This window comes from Oryctolagus cuniculus, chromosome 11, assembly GCF_964237555.1.
Source record: "Oryctolagus cuniculus chromosome 11, mOryCun1.1, whole genome shotgun sequence".
Taxonomy (NCBI): domain Eukaryota; kingdom Metazoa; phylum Chordata; class Mammalia; order Lagomorpha; family Leporidae; genus Oryctolagus; species Oryctolagus cuniculus.
This window is the reverse complement of record NC_091442.1, coordinates 21,801,398-21,825,271: the sequence shown is the minus strand read 5'-3', so window position 1 is coordinate 21,825,271 and position 23,874 is coordinate 21,801,398. Positions and strand designations below refer to the sequence as shown.

Below are 23,874 nucleotides of genomic sequence, written 5' to 3'. Positions count from 1 at the left end.
AAGCAAATCCATGGCATCCAGGTTGGAAAGCAGGAAGCAAACGCATCTCTACCTGGAGCTAACAAGACAACGCGACTTTCACGTAGAAACCCTGGGCTATGTGCACAAGGACTTCTGGAGTGACTTTGATTAGGTTGCCGGTTACAACCCCGATGCGTGAACATCCACTGAATGTCTCTACTACGATATAATAAAAAAAAAATCCATGTTTGGTCTTGGTGCCTGTTCCTGGCACACAACTCCTAAAACTCTCAGGATTTCTCGAGTGACCAGCGTCTCTTGCATGCTCATGATGGCACTGGTGGCTGGGGGGCCCTCGAGGGCTGCAGGATCGGGGCTCGGAGGGGTGGAGCTTTCATGCCTCTGCCCCACTCTCCAGGAGAGGAGGAGCCGAACGCGGAGCTGGCGCCCACGGCTGAGGGCTTCGTGGATCAGAGCCGCATCTCAAGGCCGCCCCGGGGCTCCCTGCAGCCAGGGTGCCGGGAGGCTGAGGAAGCTCCCCGCTCTCCCTGTGCCTCTCTCGTCGTTGGCTGTGCTGAGTTCCTTCCTTCCTGATGAACCGGAAATAGCAGGCAAGCTATTTTCCTGAGTTCTATGAGCATCTAACAAATTATTAACTCTGCCAGAGGGCTGGAGGAATGCATGACTTGTAGCCAAGTTGGACAGAAGTGTGGGTCACCTGGCGACCTCATACTTGCAGCTGGAGCGAGGCAGTCCTGGAGGCCGGGGGCCCTAAACCCGGAGCTAACCCCAGTGTGACCAGAATTACACTGCAGGAAACCCAGCTGGCGCAGGGAGCTAAAGAATGCACGTCTGGGTTCAGAACTCTGGAGTGGGAACATTCAACTACCCATGAACACTGAAAGTGAAACAAGGAACAATGCCATGTGCAATGGCACCAAAAGCACAAATAAGATATAGTCTATACACAACAGACCACGGGTCAGCCCTAAAACTGAAGGAAACGCGGACATATGCTACTTAGCAACAAATTGAACAGAATCAGATTTGCACACTGAAAACTACAGCATCACAGCACTGCAGAACAGTCTGGAAGTTCCCTTAAAGGGTTAAACTCAGCCCCCAGCACCTGCAGCCGGGAAAACGGAACCGGCATCTACACAGAAGCCGTGCACCGATGCCCACGGCAGCATTTCACCTGTGAGAAGCGGGGCTAATCCAAACGTCCACTAACGTGGATTCACAACCAGGAAAAACCGTCTATCCCTACTCTGCAGTGAGAGGAATGAAGTGGTATGTGTTACGACGCGGGAGAACCCAGGCAACATTCGGCTGAGCGAGAGAAACCACACACAAAAGGTTCCGTGTCGGACAATTCCACCTGCATGGAATTCCCAGCGTGAACAAACAGATGAGTCAGAAAGTGGACCTGGGGGCCGGCGCCACAGCTCACTAGGCTAATCCTCCGCCTGTGGCACTGGCACACCGGGTTCTAGTCCCGGTTGGGGCGCCGGATTCTGTCCCAGTTGTTCCTCTTCCAGGCCAGCTCTCTGCTGTGGCCCAGGAAGGCAGTGGAAGATGGTCCAAGTGCTTGGGCCCTGCACCCACATGGGAGACCCAGAGGAGGCTCCTGGCTTCGGATTGGCACAGCTCCGGCCATTGCGGCCATTTGGGGAGTGAACCAGCGGATGGAAGACCTCTCTCTCCCTCTCTCCCTCTCTGCCTCTCTGCCTCTCTGCCTCTCCTCTCTCTGTGCAACTCTTTCAAATAAATAAATAAATCTTAAAAAAAAAAAAAAAGTGGACCTGTGTTCACCAGGGGCTGGGAGTGGGGAGGGCACATGGTCTCTTTCTGGGGTGATAAAAATGTTGTGGAATTAAATAGTGATGATGGTTGTCTAACTCTGTAGATCTACTAAAACCACTCAATCACACACTTCTAAAGATGAACGTTGGGGCTGGCGCTGTGGCATAGTGAGTTAAGTCCCTGTCTGCAGCACTGGCATCCCACTGGGCACCAGTTTGAGTCCTGGCTGCTCCACTTCCAATCCAGCTCCCTGATAATGTGCCTGGGAAAGCAGCAATAAATGGCCCAAGTGCTCTGCACGCACATGGGAGACCCAGAAGAAGCTCATGGCTCCTGGCTTTGGCTTGGTCCAGCTCCAGCCATTGTGGCCATTTAGGGAGTGAACCAGTGGATGGAAGATGGATCTCTCCCTGTCCCTCTAAATCTGCCTTTCAAATAAGTATGTTTTAAAAATGAATGCTTTGGGGGCTGGCGCCATTGCTCACTAGGTTAATCCTCTGCCTGTGGCGCTGGCATCCCATATGGGCACCGGGTTCTAGTCCTGGTCGCTCCTCTTCCAGTCCAGCTCTCTGCTGTGGCCTGGGGGGACAGTGGAGGATGGCCCAAGTGGTTGGGCGCCTGCACCGCATGGGAGACCGGGAGGAAGCACCTGGCTCCTGGCTTCAGATCAGTGCAGTGCCAGCCGTAGCAGCCATTTGGGGGTGGTGAACCAACGGAAAGGAAGACCTTTCTCTCTTTCTCTCACTAACTCTGTCAAATAAATTTAAAAAATTTAAAAATGTATGTTTTTATATGTAAATTATATCAATTTAAGTTTTTCTTTAAAAACCTCAGAAACCCATAGAATGGGAAAAATTACAAATGATACATCTGAACGCCGGCACTGTGGCGTAGCAGGTAAAGCCCCGGTCTGCAGTGCCGGCATCCCATATGGATGCTGGTTCGAGTCCCGGCTGCTCTACTTCCAATCCTGCTCTCTGCTATGGCCTGGGAAAGTAGTGGAAGATGGCCCAAGTCCTTGGGCACCTGCACCCATGTGGGAGACCTCAAAGAAGCTCCTGGCTTTGGAACAGCTCAGCTCTGGCCATTGCAGTCATTCAGGGAATGAACCAGTGGGAGACTTTTCTCTCTCTCTCTCTCTCTCTCTCTCTCTCTCTCTCTCTGTAACTCTGTCCTTCAAGTAAGTAAATCTTTGGAAAAATAAAAGGCACAGAGCCAGTGTTGTGGTGTAGTGGGTAAAGCCACTGCCTGTGACACTGGCATCCCATGTGGGCACCAGTTCATGTCCCAGCTACTCCACTTCCGATCCAGCTCCCTGCTGATGGCCTGGGAAAAGACGACGGTGCAGGTATTTGGGCCCCTGCACCCTCGCAAGAGACCAGGATGAAGCTCCCAGCTTCCGGTTTCAGCGGGCCCAGTGCTGGCTGCTTTGTTGTGGCCATCTGGGGAGTGAACCAGGGATGGAAGCACCTTCTCTCTCTCCCTCCCTCCAACTCTTTCAAATAAATAAACAAACTGTACAACCAATGAGCATGAAGGGGAGGAAGTGAGATTCTCGTGCCCTGGACAGGAGTGAAGGAGAACGGAGCAGCCCTCGGGGAGAGTTGCTGACGCCCCTCAAAGGATAGAGAGCACGTGACCCAGCAACCCGCTTCCGGGCTGCACCCCACAGAACTGAAGGGATAACCGCACAGTTACTAAGAGCCAAGGAGTGGGAGAGCCTAGACGTCTGTCCTCTCAGGGACGGACGCAGACAGGATCCGTGGCCACTGAACACAGCAGAATGCTACTCGGCCTTAAAACTGAAGGGGCCTTGGCCCACGCGTGGATGAACCCTGAGGACATCATGTGGGGTGATAAGCCAGCCACAGGACAAATACTGGATGATTCCTCTCGCACAAGATTTCAAAAAGCTCATGGAAAAATTAAAAGACCACCTTATTTTTGTACACACACAAAATTGAAATCTCTGCATATTTTCTTTTTTAAAAAATTGTTTACTTATTTTGAAGGCAGAGTTACAAAGAGAGAGGCCTTCCACACACTGGAATACTTCCATACTCCCAATATGGCTGCAAGGACTGGGGCTGGGCCAGGCCGAAGGCAGGAGCTCCATCAGAGTCTCCCACGCGGCTACAGGGGCCCAAGCACCTGGGCTGTGCTCTGCTGCTTTCCCAGGCCCAGCAGCAAGGAGCTGGATCGGAAGTGGAGCAGCCAGGACTGGAACCCAGGCCCATATGGGATGCTGGCATTGTAGGCAGTGGCTTAACCTGCTGCATTTTCTTAATACACATTTTCCATGAATCTCTCTGAAACCTCACATGCAGCCCCTGGAGTAATCAAATCCAGCGAGAGCAAGCCAGCGAGCAGGTGCCAGCGGAGACAGGGAGTTTCTGCCGGGGAAGGATGGTGCACTCGGAACAGAAGCTCCTCCCCAAGCAAGCAGGTGCCTGGGCTGGATCCTGGGCCAGAACAATTCCTGTCAACCGCATTCCATGAACAACGGGCCCAGCCAGGCCGACGCAGTACACGCTGCAGCCTCGCAGACACCTGACAATCTCCTTTTTAGGACGAAATTCACTGAGACGGTCGGGGCTCTCTGGCTGCGCCCGCGGCTGCAGACGACAGGCGGGTCTGCATGACTCCTGCCACTTCATTCTAAGTCTGAAATTTCAAACTAAAAAGACTTACAAACTAACTTGTCCCAAACAATTTCTGATCCCCCAAACCCACTCCACCCACAGCCGCCCCCACCCAGCCCCGAATCCCCGTGGCTCCAGAGACCCCCGGCACAGCACAGCCCCGCACACTGTCCCCCTGCTCCGGGCCCCTCCTGGCCTGCCTGCCTGCCCGCCCGCGCTCCGGGAGGTCATCTCAGCCCGCCAGCTCCCCTCCCCCCTGCCGAAGCCTGGAGCCGCTGGGTCAAGGCATTTCCCGCCACAACCACCACAGCCTCCAGAGCGGGGTCTCTGGGTCCCCGCCCCACACGGGCGGCCGCCCTGACACTGCAGGACCCGCAGGAGGACGCCGCCCTCCCCAGGACAGGCTTGGCATCCAGGGGGGAGCTAGAGCTTGGGTCTGAGACAGTAGGGTCCTGGGTGCGCTGCCTGCCCCGCTGCAGAGCAAGGAGCCACCGGAGCGCGCCTTCTCCCCCGCCGCTAGGCCGCTCCCGCTGCCTCCTCTGCCCCAGCACCACCCGCCCTTGAAACTGGAACCCCGGATGACAAGGACCCGCGGGGAAGTTGGGGTCCAGGCACACCTCCGCCCGTCCAGTCTATGGGTCCAGGCCAAATAAGGCCGGGCGGGCCGCCGAGGCCCCGCCCCCGCCGTGCGCATTCTTCTGCCTTGTAAGGCCCGGCCGCCAGGCCCCGCCCCAGCCCCGCCCCCGGACAGAGCCAGACCCGGACCCGGACCCAGCCGCCAGGCCAGCTCCCCCGCGCTCCGGCTCTGCGCTCCCTGCGAACACCTTCTCCGCACCAGGTGGGAGCCCGCCCAGGGCCGGGGCCAGGGTGTCTAGAGCAGGTGGTCTAGACGGTCCGGGCAGGAGATGGAGGGTCTGGGGTCCCCGGGTGGCTAAAAGGGGTTTGAGCCTGTTGGGCAATGGGGGGCTGTTCAGGGTTTGGGGACCCTGTAGTCCAGGCTGTGCCCCTCTGTAAAGGTATTAGAGATGGCCTCGGGGGGCACGGGTGCCAGGGAGGGAGCACAGGATGAAGAAACAGCCCATCCAGGCTGCACACTCCTCCACCAGGGCATCCACAGCCTGGGGCGGGCGGCAGGAGTGGAGACCAGGGACCCTCCCACAGCCAGGGACCACAGCTCCCCCTCTCTGGGCCACCCCTGCGCAGCTGTGCCTGCAGGCAGGTAAGGCCTGCTGAGACCCCTGCAGGACTCACTCCGAGGGGGCTGGGCAAGGACTCAAGGCTTGGAGAACTCAGCCTTGAACCAGAGGCTGCTGGCGCTGCCCAGCCCGGGGACTGCTAACTGGGGCCAGGCCTGGTGTGGTGGGAGTTCAGACACCACAGGAGAGAGGTGCCATCTGGTCACAGACAGGCCCAGGACCGGCTGGGTCTGACCCTGGGGTCACGGACCTTCCCCCTGGAGGGACAGATGGTGGCTCCAGGGCTGAGGGCCCTGTTACCCCTGACCCCGTCTCCAGAACAAGCCTGGTCACACACAGTCCTCGGGCCCGCAGCTGCCACAGGCCCGAGGCCAGCCTCTCAGGATGTGGTTTTCCTTTGTTGAGGCCTTGGGAACACCAGGGGCCAAGACTGCGCCCATCCAGCCAAACCCGGCCCCCACCCCTGTTGCAGATACGCCTCTTCCATTCTTGGGCCTGTTTTGCTAACCACGCGGTGGGGCGGCCCTAGGGACCTGCTTAGCCTGGCCAGGAGCCCAGCCCCGGGGTTAAGATCTCGCAGACCCAAGATGACTTGAGGAGAGTTGGGGGTGAAGGCCTGGAAACCGCTCAAGGAGCGCTCACAGCCACACAGGCAGAGGCCTCCTGTGGGCTGGACCACGGGGTTGAGGGCAGAGCAAAGAAGGGGCAGTCATCCTGAGGCCTCGCAGGCCCCAAGTCTTGGTTCCCCACCTGCATGACGGAGGCAGCAGAAACCACACTGCGGGCTGTGAGTGGAGCAGACTGGAGGGTGCAGGCGCCCCCGTGGCAGGGAGAGACCTGTGGGAGCCCACTGTCAGGACGCACCTAGAAACAGCTCTGTGGGCATGTCCCAGAGCTGGGCTGCAGAACAGACCCGGGAGCAAAGTGGCTGGGGACCAGCCAGAGGCCAGGGTGGCTCAATCACAGGTCACGAGAGGCCGAGGTGCGGCCGCCAGTCAGAGAGGGTCAGGGTTCCCGGAGCCCCGAGGGTGACGCCGAGGGGGCCCAGACTTGCTCTAGGGGAAGGCAAGACCCTTCAAGAGTGTCAAAATGACAGGTGCGGGGCTGGGCCTGGATGGGATGAGAACTGGCTGGGGGCTAAGAGGTTAAGGGGCCAGGTCTGCACAGGGCAACAAGCAGCTGGGGTTTCCAGCGTGGGGGCCTCACGCAGGATGGGCCCTGGGGAGCTCCGGGATCAGTCTGCCACCCACCTGGGGCTGGTCAGGCCCAGGGATGGAGCAGGCTGTAGAGGCGGACAAGGAATGTCAGGAACGCAGGGCTGCTGATCCAGCCGCTTCCCACGGGGCCAGGGGAGCCTGGAAGGCTGCCCAGGCCAGGCGGGGCCCCAGCTGCCTCCCACGTGTCAGCCCACCTCGGCACTGGACCGAGATGCACAGTGCAAACACTGTCAGGGCTTCAAGATAAAGCCCGTTCATGGCTGGCACCGAGCCCAATCCAAAGTTTGTTACCCAGTCACAGCCAAAATAGCTTACTCCGCACCAGGCACATCTATGAAGCCCTCCTGCTGGGCACTCCTCATGTCCCGGCTCCCAGATCTGGACTCGGGCTCAGAGCGGGGAGGCGGTTCAGGAGCCCACAGGGCCTGTGCTAGCCTGCTTCCACAAAGGGCTGCCTGGCAGGAGCCCGGAGCGGAAATGCACTCTGTGCGAGGCAGGAAGGTTCCCTATCCTGGCCCTCTTCTTGCAGGGAAGCCCCACCCACCCGAAGCCAAGATGTCCAGCAAGCGGGCCAAGGCCAAGACCACGAAGAAGCGGCCACAGCGGGCCACGTCCAATGTCTTCGCCATGTTTGACCAGTCCCAGATCCAGGAGTTCAAGGAGGCCTTCAACATGATCGACCAGAACCGTGACGGCTTCATTGACAAGGAGGACCTGCACGACATGCTGGCCTCGCTGGGTACGCAGGGCTAGGCCTGGGTGGGCCAGGGACCTCGGGCACGTGGAGAGCACAGGTCCCACCCGAGGGGGTGGCTGCGGTTGCTGTGTCCGTTTCACAGACAGGGAGACCGAGGTACCATGCAAGGTTGGAACCTGTGGAGACCGACCCGAGTGGGACTGGCTAGTGCAGATCTGTGCAGCATTTCAGTCTTAGAAAGGGCTCAGCCGCCAAGGGACAGCTTGGGGAAACTGAGGCCCAGGGGGGACGTCACCCCCACTGCAGTGACTTCCCCCAGCATGTTAGCTCAGGAATCACGTCCAGTTCACGGAGGCCGAGGCGAGGCCTGGCCCCGTTGCTCCCTGGGTGCTAGCCACAGACAACCAGACAGCACCCTCAGCGCCAGCCCCTGGCACAGCCCTGGCTGAGGGAGGCAGCCACGGTCCCATCACGTACTACCCCGTGCCCACTTCCCTCCTGCTTAACGGGTCGGGGCCCTCGTGTCCCCACAAGGCGTCTGGTGGGGCCCGGGCAACCCTGAGTGGAGGGCTGCCACGGACCACCGTCCTCTCCCTCGGGCCCAGCTTCTCCCAGCTTCAGCCCACGTTCACGGAAGATTCCTCCCCCATGGCCCAGGCAGTGGACTCCAGGGCTCCCACACGGTGACTGCCCCAGGTGCTGCACTGGGACCCAAATGTCACAGCCCCTCCTCATGGGTGAGGGGTTGAGGCTCAGAGGAGACAAGGACCTGAAGACTCGATCACTTTTGCAAGGCAGCGCCCCGCCCATGAGGCCCTGGACCACAGGAAAACTGTTGTAGCCCAAGTTGGGGTCTGCAGACCTATCACGGCTCCAGTGAGAAATGTCACACCCAGGTTAGGAGAGACAAGAACAGCAGATAAAATACTAATAAGCCCTGAAGCTGTCATCCTAAACTTCAGAGTGGTCCTCTTGGATAGGTGGGCTTTCCCAACGAGGAAATGGGCTCAGAGAGGTTGAGTGATCGGCCTGAGGTCATACAGCGACTAAATGGTAGAGCTGTGAACCCAGAAATGGATTCCTGAGTCCAAGGGTTGGGCCAGCCACTGTGACGAGCACGCAGCCCTTATGGTGTTTGTGTTCACGGTTCTCAGGATAGGGGAAGCTGAGGCATGGAGGTGGGATTCAAACCCCAGCCTGCGAGAGGTGAAAAGGCAGCGATTCAACTGCTTCTGGGGACGTGCCTCACACGTGGGGCCGGGCTGCCTGGCTCCGAGTGCCGGCTGTGTGCCTCAGGCAGGGCTCAGCACGCCGGCCCCGCGGGGTGGTCAGAGTCAAACGCAGAGAGGCAGGTGCACGCGGACACAGCAGTAGGCCCCGGCGGTCGCTGCGACCCCCTCTTCAGGGGGCACTGCCCGGCTCTGCCACCCCGACCAGAGGACTGTGTGTGCCGGGTGCACAGGGAGGGCGTGGAGAGGCGGGGACAGCAGCATAAATGGCACACTTGCCCCAGGGAAAAACCCCACGGACGAATACCTGGAGGGCATGATGAGCGAGGCGCCGGGGCCCATCAACTTCACCATGTTCCTCACCATGTTCGGGGAGAAGCTGAACGGCACCGACCCCGAGGACGTCATCCGCAACGCCTTCGCCTGCTTCGATGAGGAGGCCTCAGGTCAGCGCGGCCGGGCGAGGCGGGGGGGGGGGGGGGGCCGGGCATCCCTGGGTGTGGGCGTGCCCCACCTTCTGTTGCCAGAACACCACAAGTCCCACCACGGCTTCCTGCTGTCCCCCCAAATGCCAGACCCAGGCGGCCCATGTCCACGAAGGCTTCCTACCCCTGACTGCTCCTGGTCTGCCATCAGGGTGCAGAATCCAGCCCACGCTCGGGTCTTCCCAAAGCCTGTCCCCCAGCCAGTTTCCCTGGGGACGCACACAGCGATGGCCGGAGCCCTGACATCTCACAGGGCCCTAGGCAGCCACCCACCCGACTTCCTCCAGGCTGGCAGACTTCCTTCTCCACCTGCCAGATCAAGCAGGCGCAGGGACTCGAGCACCTTGCCCAAGGCCCCACAGCTCCCAAGACGTGGGACCAGTGTTCAAACGCAGGCAGTGGGACGTCCTGGGCCCTCCCCACCGGGAGGCTGCAAGGGCTGCTGGGCGCCCAGGGCCAGGGGACCCTGCCCTGACGGACTCAGGCCCACCCCAGGCTTCATACACGAGGACCACCTGCGGGAGCTGCTCACCACCATGGGGGACCGCTTCACAGACGAGGAGGTGGACGAGATGTACCGCGAGGCGCCCATCGACAAGAAGGGCAACTTCAACTACGTGGAGTTCACCCGCATCCTCAAACACGGTGCCAAGGACAAGGACGACTGAGCCCTCGGCACCTGGCCCCTCCCACGAGCCCCCTCCCCCCTGCCCCCATGCACTTCTGCACCTGCGCCACCCCACAGCCCTCCAGGACACGCTCAGCACCATTCCTGCCAGGGCTGGGGTCGCAGCTCCCATGGAGGGCCCCGGCCAGGGGAAGCGCAGTACCGGGCAAGGGCACAGGCTGGCCACGCCGAGGCAGGCGCCGCACCCCTCCAGGGAAGGGCCACCCTTGGGGAGACAGACCAGGAGGCCCAGGGGAGAGCCCTGGGAGAGAGCTGGGGCCTGCCCACCCCTGGGCTGCCCAAGGGAGGAAGGAGCCCTGAGTCCTTGGGTCCAACACGTCACTGCACCCCTCACAGTTTCCCTCCCCATGCCCTGTGGGCCCCCAGAGCACAGTGCACGCCCCCAGGGAGGGGGCTCACAGGGGCTTGTCCGGGATGTTTGTCCCCGGGGAGGCGGGGTCTCCAATAGAAGCTGAGCACTGCTTCCGCGTCTGGGTGTCTGTGGCTGGGGAGGGAGGATGGCAGCCCTGTGCCCTGATACCCCCCAGGCTCCCTCCCCGGCCGGGGAGGACGTGGATACTCCAGCCGGGGGTCCCTGAGCCCCAGGAGCAGAGTCCTCCGCAGAGGGGGCTCCGTGCTCAGCTGAGACCAGACCAGCAGGGGCAACCGACAGCGGGGAAGAGGACTTGTCGCCTTCTTAGGGCCCATAGGAGGGAGAGGCAGAGTGGGAGGACCCACAGGAATTGCCACAGACAAGGCCGCAGGCAGCTGTGGGCCTCAGGACAGGTCAAGGTCACACTCCCTGAGGCCCAGAACCCGCATCTCTGAGTCGCTTCAGTGCTCTGGGAGGGCAGGGGTCCTGGAAGCATGGGGGGCTCTGAGGGCAGTGGGAGGAGCGTTGCAGTCACTCGGGTGGAGGTGGGGTGCGCAGTCACCAGCTCAGACAGACCTCGGCCCTGTGCAGCTCACCTCTGCACCAGGGGGCCAGGGTCCCTGCTGTGCGCCACTGACAGCCGTGCTGGGCATCAGAGGGGCTCAGGTACCTGCTGAGGACCCGGGCAGAGAAGGGCGAGCACTGGCTCAAGTCCCCCTGTGGGGCCGGGCCATGGGGAGGGCAGGACATGTCCCAGCGGCCCGCAGCAGAGGTCAACAGGTTGCCCAGAGCCAGCCGTGCACACATGGCAGAGGCCCAGGAGGCCCTGTCACAGCCCCGGGAGACACCACTCCACGGCGCCAGGCTGAGCCCCACAGGCCCCTGACCTCGACTCCAGATGGGGCCAGCCCCACAGGGGTTTCAAACCAGGCCCAAAACTGTCCCAGCCTTGCCCCAGCCACACTCAACCCCGTCCCCAGGCTGTGGCCTCCAGGGCCCAGGGCTGCCCTTAGCCTTCATCCCCTCACACACTGCTGCCAGCCCTGAGAGCCCAGGGGACAAGGAGGACACTCCCAGAGCACTGGGTACACACACCCCACACCAGGGTCCCAGAACCCTCTTGGCAGAGCCACAGAGGCCCCAAGGGCCTTCCCGGGGGAAGGCAGGAACACGTCCTAAGCCCTGTGTGCAGTCTCGTCCCACGCCTTCTCCCCTCCAGCCCCGATAGACGGGCTCGCATCATCGGGTGGAGGGGAGAGGAGGGAATGGGCACAGCCCCATCCCTTCAGAGCCGGGGGAGGGGGCGCCTGGTCGCTGTAGAGGGAGGCAGGGCAGCACCACTGCGCCACGATGCGGCCTCAGACACAGGAGCCTTTCAAAAAGAAAGCAAAGGTGGGAGACAGGGATCCACAGTGGGACGAGACAGAGAACCCAGAGGCAGACACAAGTTGTGTCCAGCTTGCTTTGCTGGTGAAAATGGACGTCCGTGGACCTCCCGCCTCTTCCCCACAAAGAAAGGACTGTGGCCTACACTTCCCATCTTGTCAAAATCAGGCCCCAATGGTTCGTGGCCTGAAGTATAAAACATATAATTACCAGACACTTAGACAAAAACATAAGGATCTCTGGAACCTAGGACAACAGTTTTTGGAACATGGTCCATGAGAGGAAAAACTGACAAATGACTTCATGAAAATTAAAAACTCTTCCTCTGTGAGATCCTATATAGAGAATAACAAGACAAACTACAGGGGGCTGGCACCGTGGCTCACTTGGTTAATCCTCTGCCTGTGGCACCAGGTTCTAGTCCCAGTTGCTCCTCTTCCAGTCCAGCTCTCTGCTGTGGCCCGGGAAGGCAGTGCAGGATGGCCCAAGTGCTTGGGCCCTGCACCCGCATGGGAGACCAGGAGAAGCACCTGGCTCCTGGCTTCGGATCAGCATAGCTCCGGCCGTAGTGGCCATTTGGGGGGGTAAATCAACGGAAGGAAGACCTTTCTCTCTGTCACTCTCTCACTGTCTGTCAAATAAATTTTAAAAAAAAGAAAAGAAAAAAGAAACGAAACTACAGACTAGGAGGAAATATGTGCAGGCCACGTATCTGACCAAGGCCTTACTTAGAACACATAAACAACTCTCAAACTCAACATTAAAAAACAAGCATTCAGGGGCTGGTGCTACGGCATAGCGGGTAGAGCTGCCGCCTACAGTGCTGGCATCCCATATGGGCGCCGGTTCGTGTCGCAGCTGCTCCACTTCCAATCCAGCTCTCTGCTATGGCCCGGGAAAGCAGAAGATGGTCCAGGTCCTTGGGCCCCTGCACCTGCTTGGGAGACCTGGAAGAAGCTCCTGGCTCCTGGCTTCAGATCAGCTCAGTTCTGGCCATTGTGGCCAACTGGGGAATAAAACCAACAGATAGAAGACATTCATTCATTCTCTCTCTCTCTCTCTCTCTCTCTCTCTCTCTCTCTCTGCATCTCCTCCCTGTGCAATTCTTTCAAATAAATAAATAAATCTTAAAAAGAAAAAAGGCAAGCATTCAGAGGCCAGCGGGTTAAGTCACTCTGGGTTAAGCCAGTGTCTGCAGTGCTGGCATCCCATGTGGGTGCCAGCTCAAGTCCCAGCTGCTCTGCTTCTGATCCAGCTCCCTGCTATGGCCTGGGAAAGCAGCAGAAGATGGCCCAAGTCCTTGAGCCCCTGCCTTCACATGAGAGACCTGGAAGAAGCTCCTGGCTCCTGCCTTTGGACTGGCCTTTGGCCACTGTGGCCATTTGGAGAGTGAACCAGAGGATGGAAGACTGATTTCCCTTCTCTCTCTTCTTTCAAATAAATAGTTAAGAAAGAAAGCAAGCCACACCTCAACACATCATAGAAAAACTCCAAAAATACAGAAAGAATCTTAGAAGCAACTGTTAGAGTAAAAGTTGATTTCTCCATGATGGCAATGTATAAGACAGTGGCTTTTTTCCCCTAAAGATTTATTGATTTGAAAGGTGAGTTACATGGAGGGAGGGGGGAAGGGAGGAAGAGAGAGCGAGCGAGTGATTGAGCTTCCATGTACTGGTTTACTCCCCAGACGGCTGCAATGGCTGGGGCTGGGCCAGGCCAAAGCCCGGAGCCTGGAACTCCATCAGAGTATCCACATGGTGGAAGGGGACAAGGACTCGGGCCATCTTCCGCTGCTTTCCCTGGCAGGTTAGCAGGGCGCTGGATCGGAAGTGGAGCAGTTGGGACTCAAAACAGTAACCATATGGGATGCTGGCAACACAGGCAGCAGCTTAACCCACTGCACCACAACACTGGCCCCAAAGACAGTGGCTGACACCAATAAAATGAAGACACCAATAAAAACACGTATTTTCATGGATGGAGCACCCCAATTTAAAAGGTACCCATTCTATCTAAGTCATGTATAAATTCTGGACAACTCCAATTTACATTCCAGCAAGTATTCTTTTTGAAAAATATTATCTTAAAGAATACATAGAGGGGCCAGCACTGTGGTGGAGTTAAGCCTCTGCCTGCAGTGCTGGCATCCCCTGTGTTGAGTTCGAGCCCCAGTTGCTCCACTTTCGATCCAGCTCTCTGCTCACAGCCTGGGAAAGCAGTGGAAGATGGCCCGAGTGAGCCATGGTGCTGGCCCCAAAAATCTGAGAGAGAGAGAGAGAGAGAGAGAATGAATATGAATGTTTTAAAAAAAAATAAAGAGGTCGGCGCCGTGGCTCAATAGGCTAATCCTCCACCTAGCGGCGCCGGCACACCGGGTTCTAGTCCAGGTCGGGGCGCCGGATTCTGTCCCAGTTGTCCCTCTTCCAGGCCAGCTCTCTGCTGTGGCCCGGGAAGGCAGTGGAGGATGGCCCAAGTGCTTGGGCCCTGTACCCCATGGGAGACCAGGAGAAGCACCTGGCTCCTGCCTTCGGATCAGCGCGGTGCGCCGGCCGCAGCACGCCAGCCGCGGCAGCCATTGGAGGGTGAACCAACCGCAAAAGGAAGACCTTTCTCTTTGTCTCTCTCTCTCTCACTATCCACTCTGCCTGTCCAAAAAAAAAAAAAAAAAAAAAAAAAAAATAGAGAAGAGTAAAGATCCACAAATCGGGGCCAGCACCGTGGCACAGTAGGTTAATCCTCTGCCTGCAGTGCCGGCATTTCATATGGGCACCGGTTTTAGTCCTGGCTGCTCCTCTTCCAATCTAGCTTTCTGCTATGCCTGAGAGAGCAGTGGAGGATGGCCCAATTGCTTGGGCCTTGCACCCGCGTGGGAGACCAGGAGGAAGCGCCTGGCTCCTGGCTTCGGACCGGCACAGCTCCAGCAATTGCGGCCATTTGGGGAGTGAACCAACGGAAGGAAGACCTTTCTGTCTGTCTCTCCCTCTCTAACTCTACCTCTCAAATAAATAAATAAATAAAATCTTTAAAAAGAAATAAGACCCACAAATCACCATGTCAACTTCTAAAAAGAATAGAGAAGACTTGCCGGCGCCGCGGCTCACAAGGCTAATCCTCCGCCTAGCGGCGCCGGCACACCGGGTTCTAGTCCCGGTCGGGGGGCCGGATTCTGTTCCGGTTGCCCCTCTTCCAGGCCAGCTCTCTGCTGTGGCCAGGGAGTGCAGTGGAGGGTGGCCTGAGTGCTTGGGCCCTGCACTCCATGGGAGACCAGGATAAGTACCTGGCTCCTGCCAACGGATCAGCACGGTGCGCCGGCCGCAGCGTGCCAGCCGCAGCGGCCATTGGAGGGTGAACAAACGGCAAAGGAAGACCTTTTTCTCTGTCTCTCTCTCTCACTGTCCACTCTGCCTGTCAAAAAAAAAAAAAAAAAAAAAAAAAAAAGAAAGAATAGAGAAGACTTGCCTTTTGAAAAAATCAAGAAACATTATGATGCCATGATAATAAACAAGACTTACTACTCTAGTGGCAAATATTTTTAAATTTTTTTTTAATTTTTTTTTTTTTTTTTTTTTTTTTTTTTTTTGACAGGCAGAGTGGACAGTGAGAGAGAGAGACAGAGAGAGAAAGGTCTTCCTTTGCCGCTGGTTCACCCTCCAATGGCCGCCGCTGCAGCCGGCGCACCGCGCTGATCCTGGCAGGAGCCAGGAGCCAGGTGCTTTTCCTGGTCTCCCATGGGGTGCAGGGCCCAAGCACCTGGGCCATCCTCCACTGCACTCCCTGGCCATAGCAGAGAGCTGGCCTGGAAGAGGGGCAACCGGGACAGAATCCGGCGCCCCAACCGGGACTAGAACCCGGTGTGCCGGCGCCGCAAGGTGGAGGATTAGCCTATTGAGCCACGGCGCCGGCTCATCTAGTGGCAAATATTGTGGCACAGTGGGTTAAGCTGCCTCCTACAACACTGGCATCCCATGAGCACCAGTTCGAGTCCCAGCTGTGCCACTTCCAATCCAGCTCCCTGCTGATGCACCTGGGAAAGCAGTGTAAGATGGCCAAGCGGGAGACCTGGATGGAGTTCCAGGTTCCTAGCTTGGCCTGGCCCAGCACCGACCATTGCTGCCAGGTGGAGAGTGACCAGTGGATGGAAGCTCTCTCCTCTCTCTAACTCTGCCTTACAAATCCCACATCATAATGCCACTGGAGTCCCAGCTGTGGTCCTTCTGAGCCAGCTTCCTGCTAATGCACCTGGGAGTCTCTGCCACCTCCATGGGAGACCTGGAAGGGATTCTGGGCTCCTGGCTTCAGTCTGGCCCAGCCCTGCCTGCTGCAAGCATTTAGAGAGACCCAGCAAATCGAAGATCTTTTTCTTTTATTTCTTTCCTTCCTTCCTTTTTCCTTATATCTTTCTCTATTTCAAGTAGATGAAAATAAACACTGGAAAAAAAAAAAGACATCACTTGGAATGCCCCATCCCATATCGGAGTGCCAGGGTTCAAGTCCCAACTCTGCTCATGATTCCAGCTTCTTGCTAACTCACACCTTCACACCTTGAGAGGCATCAGGCAACGGCTGAAGGAGTTGGGTTCCTGCCATCTTGGGAAACCAGGATGGCGTTCCTGGCTCCTGGCTTCAGCCTGGCCCAGCTCTGGCTGCTATAGGCATTTGGGAAGTCAACCACTGGATAGAAGATCTTGGCCGCCCTTCCCCACCCCCTGCCTTTCAAGTAGATGAAACAAAACAATCATTTAATGTGACATTTCACAGTATTAAGTTGTTGTTTTTTTAATATTTACTTGAAAGGCAGAGTTAGGGAGAGAGAGAGAGAGGGAGGGAGGGAGGGATGAGGTGGGTGGAGAGAGAGAGAAGTCTTTCATCCACTGGTTCACTCCCACATAGGTCAGAGGCCCAAGTACTGTGTCTCCTCCACTGCTTTCCCAGGCACATAAGCAGGGATCTAGATCGGAAGTGGAGCAGCTGGGACTTGAACTGGCGCCCAGTGGGATGTTGGTGTCAAAGGTGGTGGCTTACCCCACTGCGACACACCGCCAACCCCTTCACAAGCTTTTTTAATAAATTTATTGAAACTCAATAAGATTTTCTAAAATTCTGACAAACTTCTAGACCAGTTATCTGCATGTACTATACATCAAGGCAAAAAAAATACTCGAAGTCTTTTATTACTTTCCATATTTGTGTTTTTACTTTGACTTTGTAGAAACATCAGATGCTTCCCTGTAGACAAGCTACTGTCTGGTTGAAAGACCTGTCACAGTGAGTGATACAGTCGGATATTGCTATCATTCCTGTTGTAGACTAAGATTTATTTATTAGAAAGGCAGATGACATAGAGAAGGAGACACACAGAAAGATCTCCAATCTGTTGGTTCACTCCCCCAACAGCTGCTATGGCTGGGGTGGGCCAGGCCAAAGGCAGGAACCGGGAGCTCCATCCTGGTGTCCCACGTGGTGGCAGGAGTCCAAGCACTTGGGCCACCATGTACCGCCTTCCCAGGTGCATTAGCGGCGAGCTGGGCGAGAAACCAGAGCTCCAACACGGGACGCCAGCTGTGTCACATCAGCTCCTCCTCAGTGTGGTCTTTTTTTTTTTTTTTTTTTTTTTTTTAAGATTTATTTATTTACTTGAAAGCAGAGTTACACAGAGAGAGAAGGAGAGGCAGAGAGAGAGGTCTTCCATCCACTGGTTCACTCCCCAGATGGCCGCAACGGCCAGAGCTACACTGATCTGAAGCCAAGAGTTGCTTCCAGGTCTCCACATGGGTACAGGGGCCCAAGGACTTGGGCCATCTTCTACTGCTTTCCCAGACTATCAGCAGAGAGCTGGATCAGAAGTGGAGCAGCCGGAAATCGAACCGGCACCCATATGGGATGCCGGCACTGCAGGCAGCGGCTTTACCTGCTACGCCACAGCATCGGCCCCCTCAGTGTGGTCTTAATCATCCACAGCAATTATAACTTTTAACCAAATTTTATCTCGCAGAAAACTGTCATGTGCAAATGTATCAGCTGATCAGCAAAGCACAACCAACATAATCCACCTAACAGAGCCACACATCACCTTTCTACATTCCTAAAGTGCAGAGGGAACACTGTTGTTAACATGACCCCAAAGTACAGTTACTCTGAGGTAGAAAAGAAAGGCACACACACATTAACACGATGCTTCATAGCCAGTCGTGCAATTTTATATCTCCCTTAGAAATGACCCAAATACACATTTATCCTTTCATTAATTTGACTTAAAATTCATTCAGGGGTGGGCACTAAAACATTAATAGTAATTAAGACATCAGTTGAGAGGCCGGCATTGTGGTGTAGCGGGTTAAGCCATTGCCTTGAACACCAGAATCCCATATGGTTGCCGCTTCATGTCCCAGCTGCCCCACTTTTGTTCCAGCTCCCTGCCAACATGCCAAGAAAAACAGAAGAAGACGGCCCAAGTAGTTGGGCCCCTTGCCACTCATGTGGGGGACTCAGAGAAAGCTCCTGGATTCAGCCTGGCCCAGCCCTGGCTGTTATGGCCATCTGGGGAGCGAACCGGAGGATGGGAGATCCCTAACTCTGCCTTTCAAATAAATGCTTTAAAAAAAAAAAAAGAAAGAAAGAAAGAAAGACTTCAGTTGGATCACCCGCATCCTGTGTCGGAGCACCTATTTAAGTCTTAAGAACTCTGTTTCTGATACGGCTTCCTCTAACACACCCAGAGAGCAAAAGATGTTGTCTAAAATACCGGAGTCCTTGCCACCCATGTGGGAGACTGGATGGACTTCCTGGCTCTCAGCCGCAGCCCCAGCCCCCTCCTAGCCCCGTCCTAGCCACTGTAGCAATTTAGGAAGTGAAGCACAGAACAGCAGCATTCTCTCTCTCTCTCTCCCTTTAATAAAAACTAGCTTAGGAGCAGGTATGATGGTACAGTGGGTCAGGCTGCCCGCATCCCATTTCTGAGGGTCTGGTTCCAGTCCTGGCTACTCCACGCTCCCAGTGCTGCTTCCTGCAGATGCACTTGGGAAGGTAGCAGATAATGTCCCAAGTGCTTATTTTCCTGCCACCCACACAGGAGAGCCAGATGGAGTTCCTGGTTCTGGGGGCTTTGGCCCGGCCCAGCCCTGGCTGCTAAAGGCATTTGAGAGAATGAACCAGCAGGTGGAATATCTCTCCATCTCTTTCTCTGTTTCTATCTCCCTTTCAAGTAAAAATTTTTTTAGAAATAATTTAGAGGGGGCTGGCGCCGCAGCTCACTAGGCTAATCCTCCGCCTAGCGGCGCCGGCACACCGGGTTCTAGTCCCGGTCAGGGCGCCGGATTCTGTCCCGGATGCCCCTCTTCCAGGCCAGCTCTCTGCTGTGGCCAGGGAGTGCAGTGGAGGATGGCCCAGGTGCTTGGGCCCTGCACCCCATGGGAGACCAGGAAAAGCACCTGGCTCCTGGCTCCTGCCATTGGATCAGCGTGGTGCGCTGCCCCAGCGTGCCGGCCGCGGCGGCCATTGGAGGGTGAACCAACGGCAAAGGAAGACCTTTTTCTGTCTCTCTCTCTCACTGTCCACTCTGCCTGTCAAAAAAAAATAATAATAATAATTTAGAGGGGCCAGAGCTGTGCTGTAACAGGTTAAGCTGTGGCCTACAGCACCGGCATCTCATATGGGCACCAGTTGGAATCTCAGCTGCTTCACTTCCGATCCAGCTCCCTGCTAATGGCCTGGGAAAGCAGGGAGCCCCTGCACCCCATGGGAGACCCGGAAAAAGCTCCTGGCTCCTGGCTTTGGCCTGGCCCAGTCCTGCCTGTTGCGGCCATCTGAGGAGTGAGCCAGCAGATGAAAGATCTCTCTCTTCCCCCATCCCTCTATCTAATTCTACCCTTCAAATAAATCAAATAAATATTAAAAGAAAAATTTACAAAAGTTTTAAAGCAGGCAGGTGAAATAAAAATCTACAGAATTACCTTCAGCCTATATGAATACACTATGTATGAAACATAATTTTTACATTTGGGTCTCATTCCCAATATATCTCATTGTATGTTTGAAAATATTGCAAAATCAAAAAAATCTAGAATTTGAAACATTCTGGTCCCCAGCATGTTGGAATGAAGAAAATTCAATCTGGGGCCGGCGCTGTGGCACAGTGGGTTAAAACCGCAGCCCGCAGTGCCGGCATCCCATATGGGCACCAGTTCAAGTCCTGGCTGCTCCACTTCCAATCCAGCTCTCTGCCATGGCCTGGGAAAGCAGTGGAGGATGGTCAGAGTGCTTGGGTCCCTGCACCCACATGGAGACCCGGAGGAGGCTCTTGGCTCAGCTCTGGCAGTTGTGACCATTTGGGGAGCGAACCAGCAGATGGAAAACCTCTCTCTTTCTGGCTTTATCTCTATCCGTAACTCTGTGTTTTGTTGTTATTTAAGATTTATTTATTTACTTGAAAGTCAGAGTTACACCGAGAGAGAAGGAGAGGCAGAGAGAAGGAAAGGCAGAGAGAGAGAGAGAGGTCTTCCATCCACTGGTTCACACACCAATTGGCCGCAACAGCCAGAGCTGTGCCGATCCAAAGCCAGGAGCCAGGAGCTTCCTCTGGGTCTCCCACATGAGTACAGGGATCCAAGGACTTGGGCCATCTTCTACTGCTTTCCCAGGCCATAGCAGAGAGCCAGATCAGAAGTGGAGCAGCCGGGACTCAAATCGGCACCCATATGGGATGCTGGCACTGCAGGTGGCAGCCTTACCCGCTACACCACAGTGCTAGCCCCTTTAACTTTTTCAAATAAATAAAATAAATTTTTAAAAAAAGAATATTTAGTCTGTACATAATAAAACATACTGAATTTGTTGGCAAATGAGCCCCCATTCAATACATACAGTATTGTAACTACAGCAAAAGCCCCCACCAAAAAACAAACAAACAAAACGATGAAACCTGACACAAGCTGCACAGTGCATCCTGTGGAGATGTCATGTGTTATTACACTTCGCCATTAGGGGTCGCCCAAGATCACGCAGCCAATTCCAGACAGGGTTCCTAGCACAGACGCCAATCACCTCTTAGAGACCTCTAAGGTCCCCCTAGCGGACAGGTGCCTCTAGCTCTAAGATGATGAACTGTCCTGTCCAGGCCCCTGGAGCCCTCCAGAGCGTACAGAGATTTTTCAGTGTGGAGTACTGAGAGCCACAGCCTGCACATCTCTTCACCCACGACATGAGCGCTTGTACAGGGCAGCAGGGAAACTGCAGGACACAGCTACTACAGAGGGGGCAAACCAGGGTGAGCACCTGGTGCAGCTGTCCCGAGGCTGCTGGGGACGCCCACATCAGAGTGCCAAGGTTCAAGTCCTGGCGCCATTTCCAATTCTAGTTTCTTGCCGATGCGAACCCTGGGAGGCAGCAGGTAACGGTTCCAGTGCATGGGTGCCTGCTACTCATGTGGGAGTCACAGCGGAGTTCCAGGCTCCTGGATTTGGGCCTGATCCTGCAATAAGCCCATTACAGGTATCTGGGGATTCAATCAGAGGATGGAAAATATTTCTCTTCCTCTGCCTTTGAAATCAATAAATTTAGAATTTTTAAAATAAGAAAAAAACCAAGAAGGTGGCAGGGCCGGCATTGTGGTGCTGGATAGAACTCTGGGACACCCGCATTGTACATGGTTGGGTCCTGGCTACTCTGCTTCTGATCCAGGCGTCTTCTAATGCACCTGGGAAGGCAGTGGATGATGGCCCAAGCGCTCCAGTCTCTGCCACCCACATCGGAGACCTGGACGGAGTTCTAGGCTCTTGGCCTCAGCCTGGCCCAGCTCTGGCTGATAGGCCCATCTGGGGAATGAACCAGCAGATGGAAGTACTCACTTGCTCACTCGCTTGCTCTCTCCACCCCATCACTCTGCCTTTTGAATACTTTTTTTGCGGTTAAGCTTATGATTATACAATAAACTGAAAATTAAAAGAAAAAGAAAGGAATGAGGAGGGAGAGTGAGAACATGGGTGGGAGGGAGAGTAGGGTGAGAAGTATCACTGTGCTCCTAAATCTGTATTTATGAAATACATGAAATTTGTTCACCTTATATAAATAAAAAATGAAAAGAAAAAAAAGAACCCCAAGACAGTCCCACTAGTATCAGAATGGCTACTACTAAGGAAGCTGTACAGGGCCTTTGGTGCAAAACCTCATTTCTGTCAACTGCTCATGTTCACCCATCTTCCTACCAGGGCGACCGGAGATCAGTGACTCCTTTCTCTTCTGCTTTCCCAAACTCGTACACATGCCTCACAGTGGGAAAATATAGACCAAGAACTTGCTGATGCGGTAAACTGGGAAACAAAACTTCTAGCTTTCCAGTCCTACAATGCACAATGAACCTTAGTGGGTCAAGGCAATTCACAAAAACTAATAGAAAAACGTCCAGCATAGTTGTCACGCTTCATAACCCACAGCCAGAACCAAAACTGGAATCACCGCTCATTCCTCCACAGTGTCTCCATCGCGGCGACTTCCCTCCAGAGACGGTCAGTGTGCCGCCTTCTCCACTCTGTGTTTTTCTGCTCCTTCTTGTAATCCAGCTTCTTGTTCATGGAAAGTAACGTCTCTCACACCTCATCTTCTAAAGAGCCACTTTCCAGAGTTCAAATAACATTGTGGAGGCTACATGATGTTGAAGGAGAGAAAGGGTGCCATCTGAAGGCATTCTGAAGTGTCTCTAAAAGACAATAAAGTGGCTGGCAGTCAGGATCGTATCTCCAGAGTCACAAAACTCAAAAGAGCTCCTACTAAAACACCTGCATGGAGAGGGTGTGGGCTCTGGGACCAGTAACCCTGGTGTGAATCTGTGGTGCTCCACTACGCTGCAGGATAGCATGAGGCAAGAGATTCAACCTCTCTGAGGCTCCACTTCCTCTGCTTCACTTCCTCACTCCAGCTCCTGTCTCCAGCTTCCTGCAATGCACACCCTGGAAGGCGGCAGTAATAGCTCAAGTACTTAGCTTGAGTACTTCTTAAAGTACTCAAGTATTGCAGATAAACAGGATATCATCCACGCTTTACAGTGAAGCAGTTGGGGCTCAAAGGGATAGAGCAGCCCATGGAGGACCACACCTCTAGGAAACGGAGTTAAAACAGGGGGGTCAGACTCCTGCACCTGCTTGATCTCCCAACACTCAGACGGGGCAGGAGAGCGTCGGAGGGAGGGGTTACAGAGGAAGGGCTGCCCCTCCCAAGATGCTCTGTGTCTGCAGAGGCCATCCCTCCTCCTCCACTGAGCTGGACACTGAGGGTGGCCTCCGCTTGGCCCTCCCTTCCCAGTAGGACCAGAGTCCGTTCATTCACTCAGCAAGAGCTCCGCACCCCTTTCAGGAATCTCATCCCTGGTTCTCGAGTGCGACTTCTCCCATCCTGGCCCTACGCCCTCACGCACTGTTTCCCATCCTCTCCTCAAACTCTGTTGGTCCCCAGACCAGACTCCCACCCAGGATCGCAGGCTCATCCCACTCTCCCAGCCTGGCGGGGAACTCTTTCGTGTGGACGTTACGGGGCCACAGTGATGGTGATTTTACAAACAGAAGTATAACTCATGTATCTAAAAATGCAGAGGTGGGCCTTTGGCCTAGCAGTTAGCCTACCTACTAGGATACCCGTGTAGCTTGTGGCCAGTCTGTTACGCCTCTGCCTACGACAATGGCATCCCATGTGGGCTCTGGTTCCAGTCCCAGCTGCTCTGCTTCCCAGCCAGCTCCCCCACTAAAGCACCGGAGGACGGCTCAAGGGCTTTGGTCCCTGCACCCATGTGGGAAAATCAGCTGCAGTTCCAAGTTCTCAGCTTTGGCCTGGCCCAGCCGGCTGTTGCAGCCATTTGGGGAGTGAACCAGCAGATGGAAGCTTGCTCGCTCGCTCTCTCATTCTCTGTGTCTCTCCCTCTCTATAACTCGGCCTTTCAAATAAACAAATCTTTAAAAAACTTAGAGAGCGCTCTCCCGTGGCTGCTTCACTCCTCAAAAGCTCTCACATCGGGAGCTGGGCCAGGCTAATGGCAGGAACCCAGAACTCGATGCAGGCTTCCCACCCACGTGGGTGGCAGGAACCCAAGTACTGCGTCACCACCTCTGCCCAGCATTCCCCTGACCCAGCCCCGGCTGTGGAGGGCACCTGGGAGTGAGCCAGGGGGGAGGACCTCTCACTCTGTCACGCGGCCTTTCAAATAAATTAACTTTAAAAAGGAAGACAGCAAC

General features: G+C 55.5%; 1 protein-coding gene across 2 annotated transcripts; it reads left to right on the top strand.

Annotated features, from left to right (window-relative positions):
• Positions 1–5,114: 5,114 nt before the first annotated feature.
• Positions 5,115–10,382, top strand: MYL9 (myosin light chain 9). 2 transcript variants are annotated; one of them, XM_002710781.5, is made up of 4 exons: positions 5,115–5,247; positions 7,352–7,561; positions 9,033–9,194; positions 9,729–10,382. In XM_002710781.5, exons 2-4 carry the CDS (start codon positions 7,378–7,380, stop codon positions 9,899–9,901), a joined length of 519 nt encoding a protein of 172 aa, XP_002710827.1. In that variant the 5' UTR covers positions 5,115–5,247; positions 7,352–7,377; the 3' UTR covers positions 9,902–10,382. The 2 variants fall into 2 exon arrangements, with proteins under 2 accessions (XP_002710827.1, XP_017197129.1); XM_017341640.3 differs by lacking the exon at positions 5,115–5,247 and adding an exon at positions 5,515–5,628.
• The last annotated feature ends 13,492 nt before the right edge of the window (positions 10,383–23,874 follow it).

Excerpts from the sequence above, each read along its gene's own strand:
- MYL9 (XM_002710781.5), top strand. The coding sequence starts at position 7,378 with ATGTCCAGCAAGCGGGCCAAGGCCAAGACCACGAAGAAGCGGCCACAG. Across the intron at positions 7,562-9,032 it reads CGACATGCTGGCCTCGCTGG|GGAAAAACCCCACGGACGAA; the intron begins GTACGCAGGGCT and ends CACTTGCCCCAG. Across the intron at positions 9,195-9,728 it reads CTTCGATGAGGAGGCCTCAG|GCTTCATACACGAGGACCAC; the intron begins GTCAGCGCGGCC and ends GGCCCACCCCAG.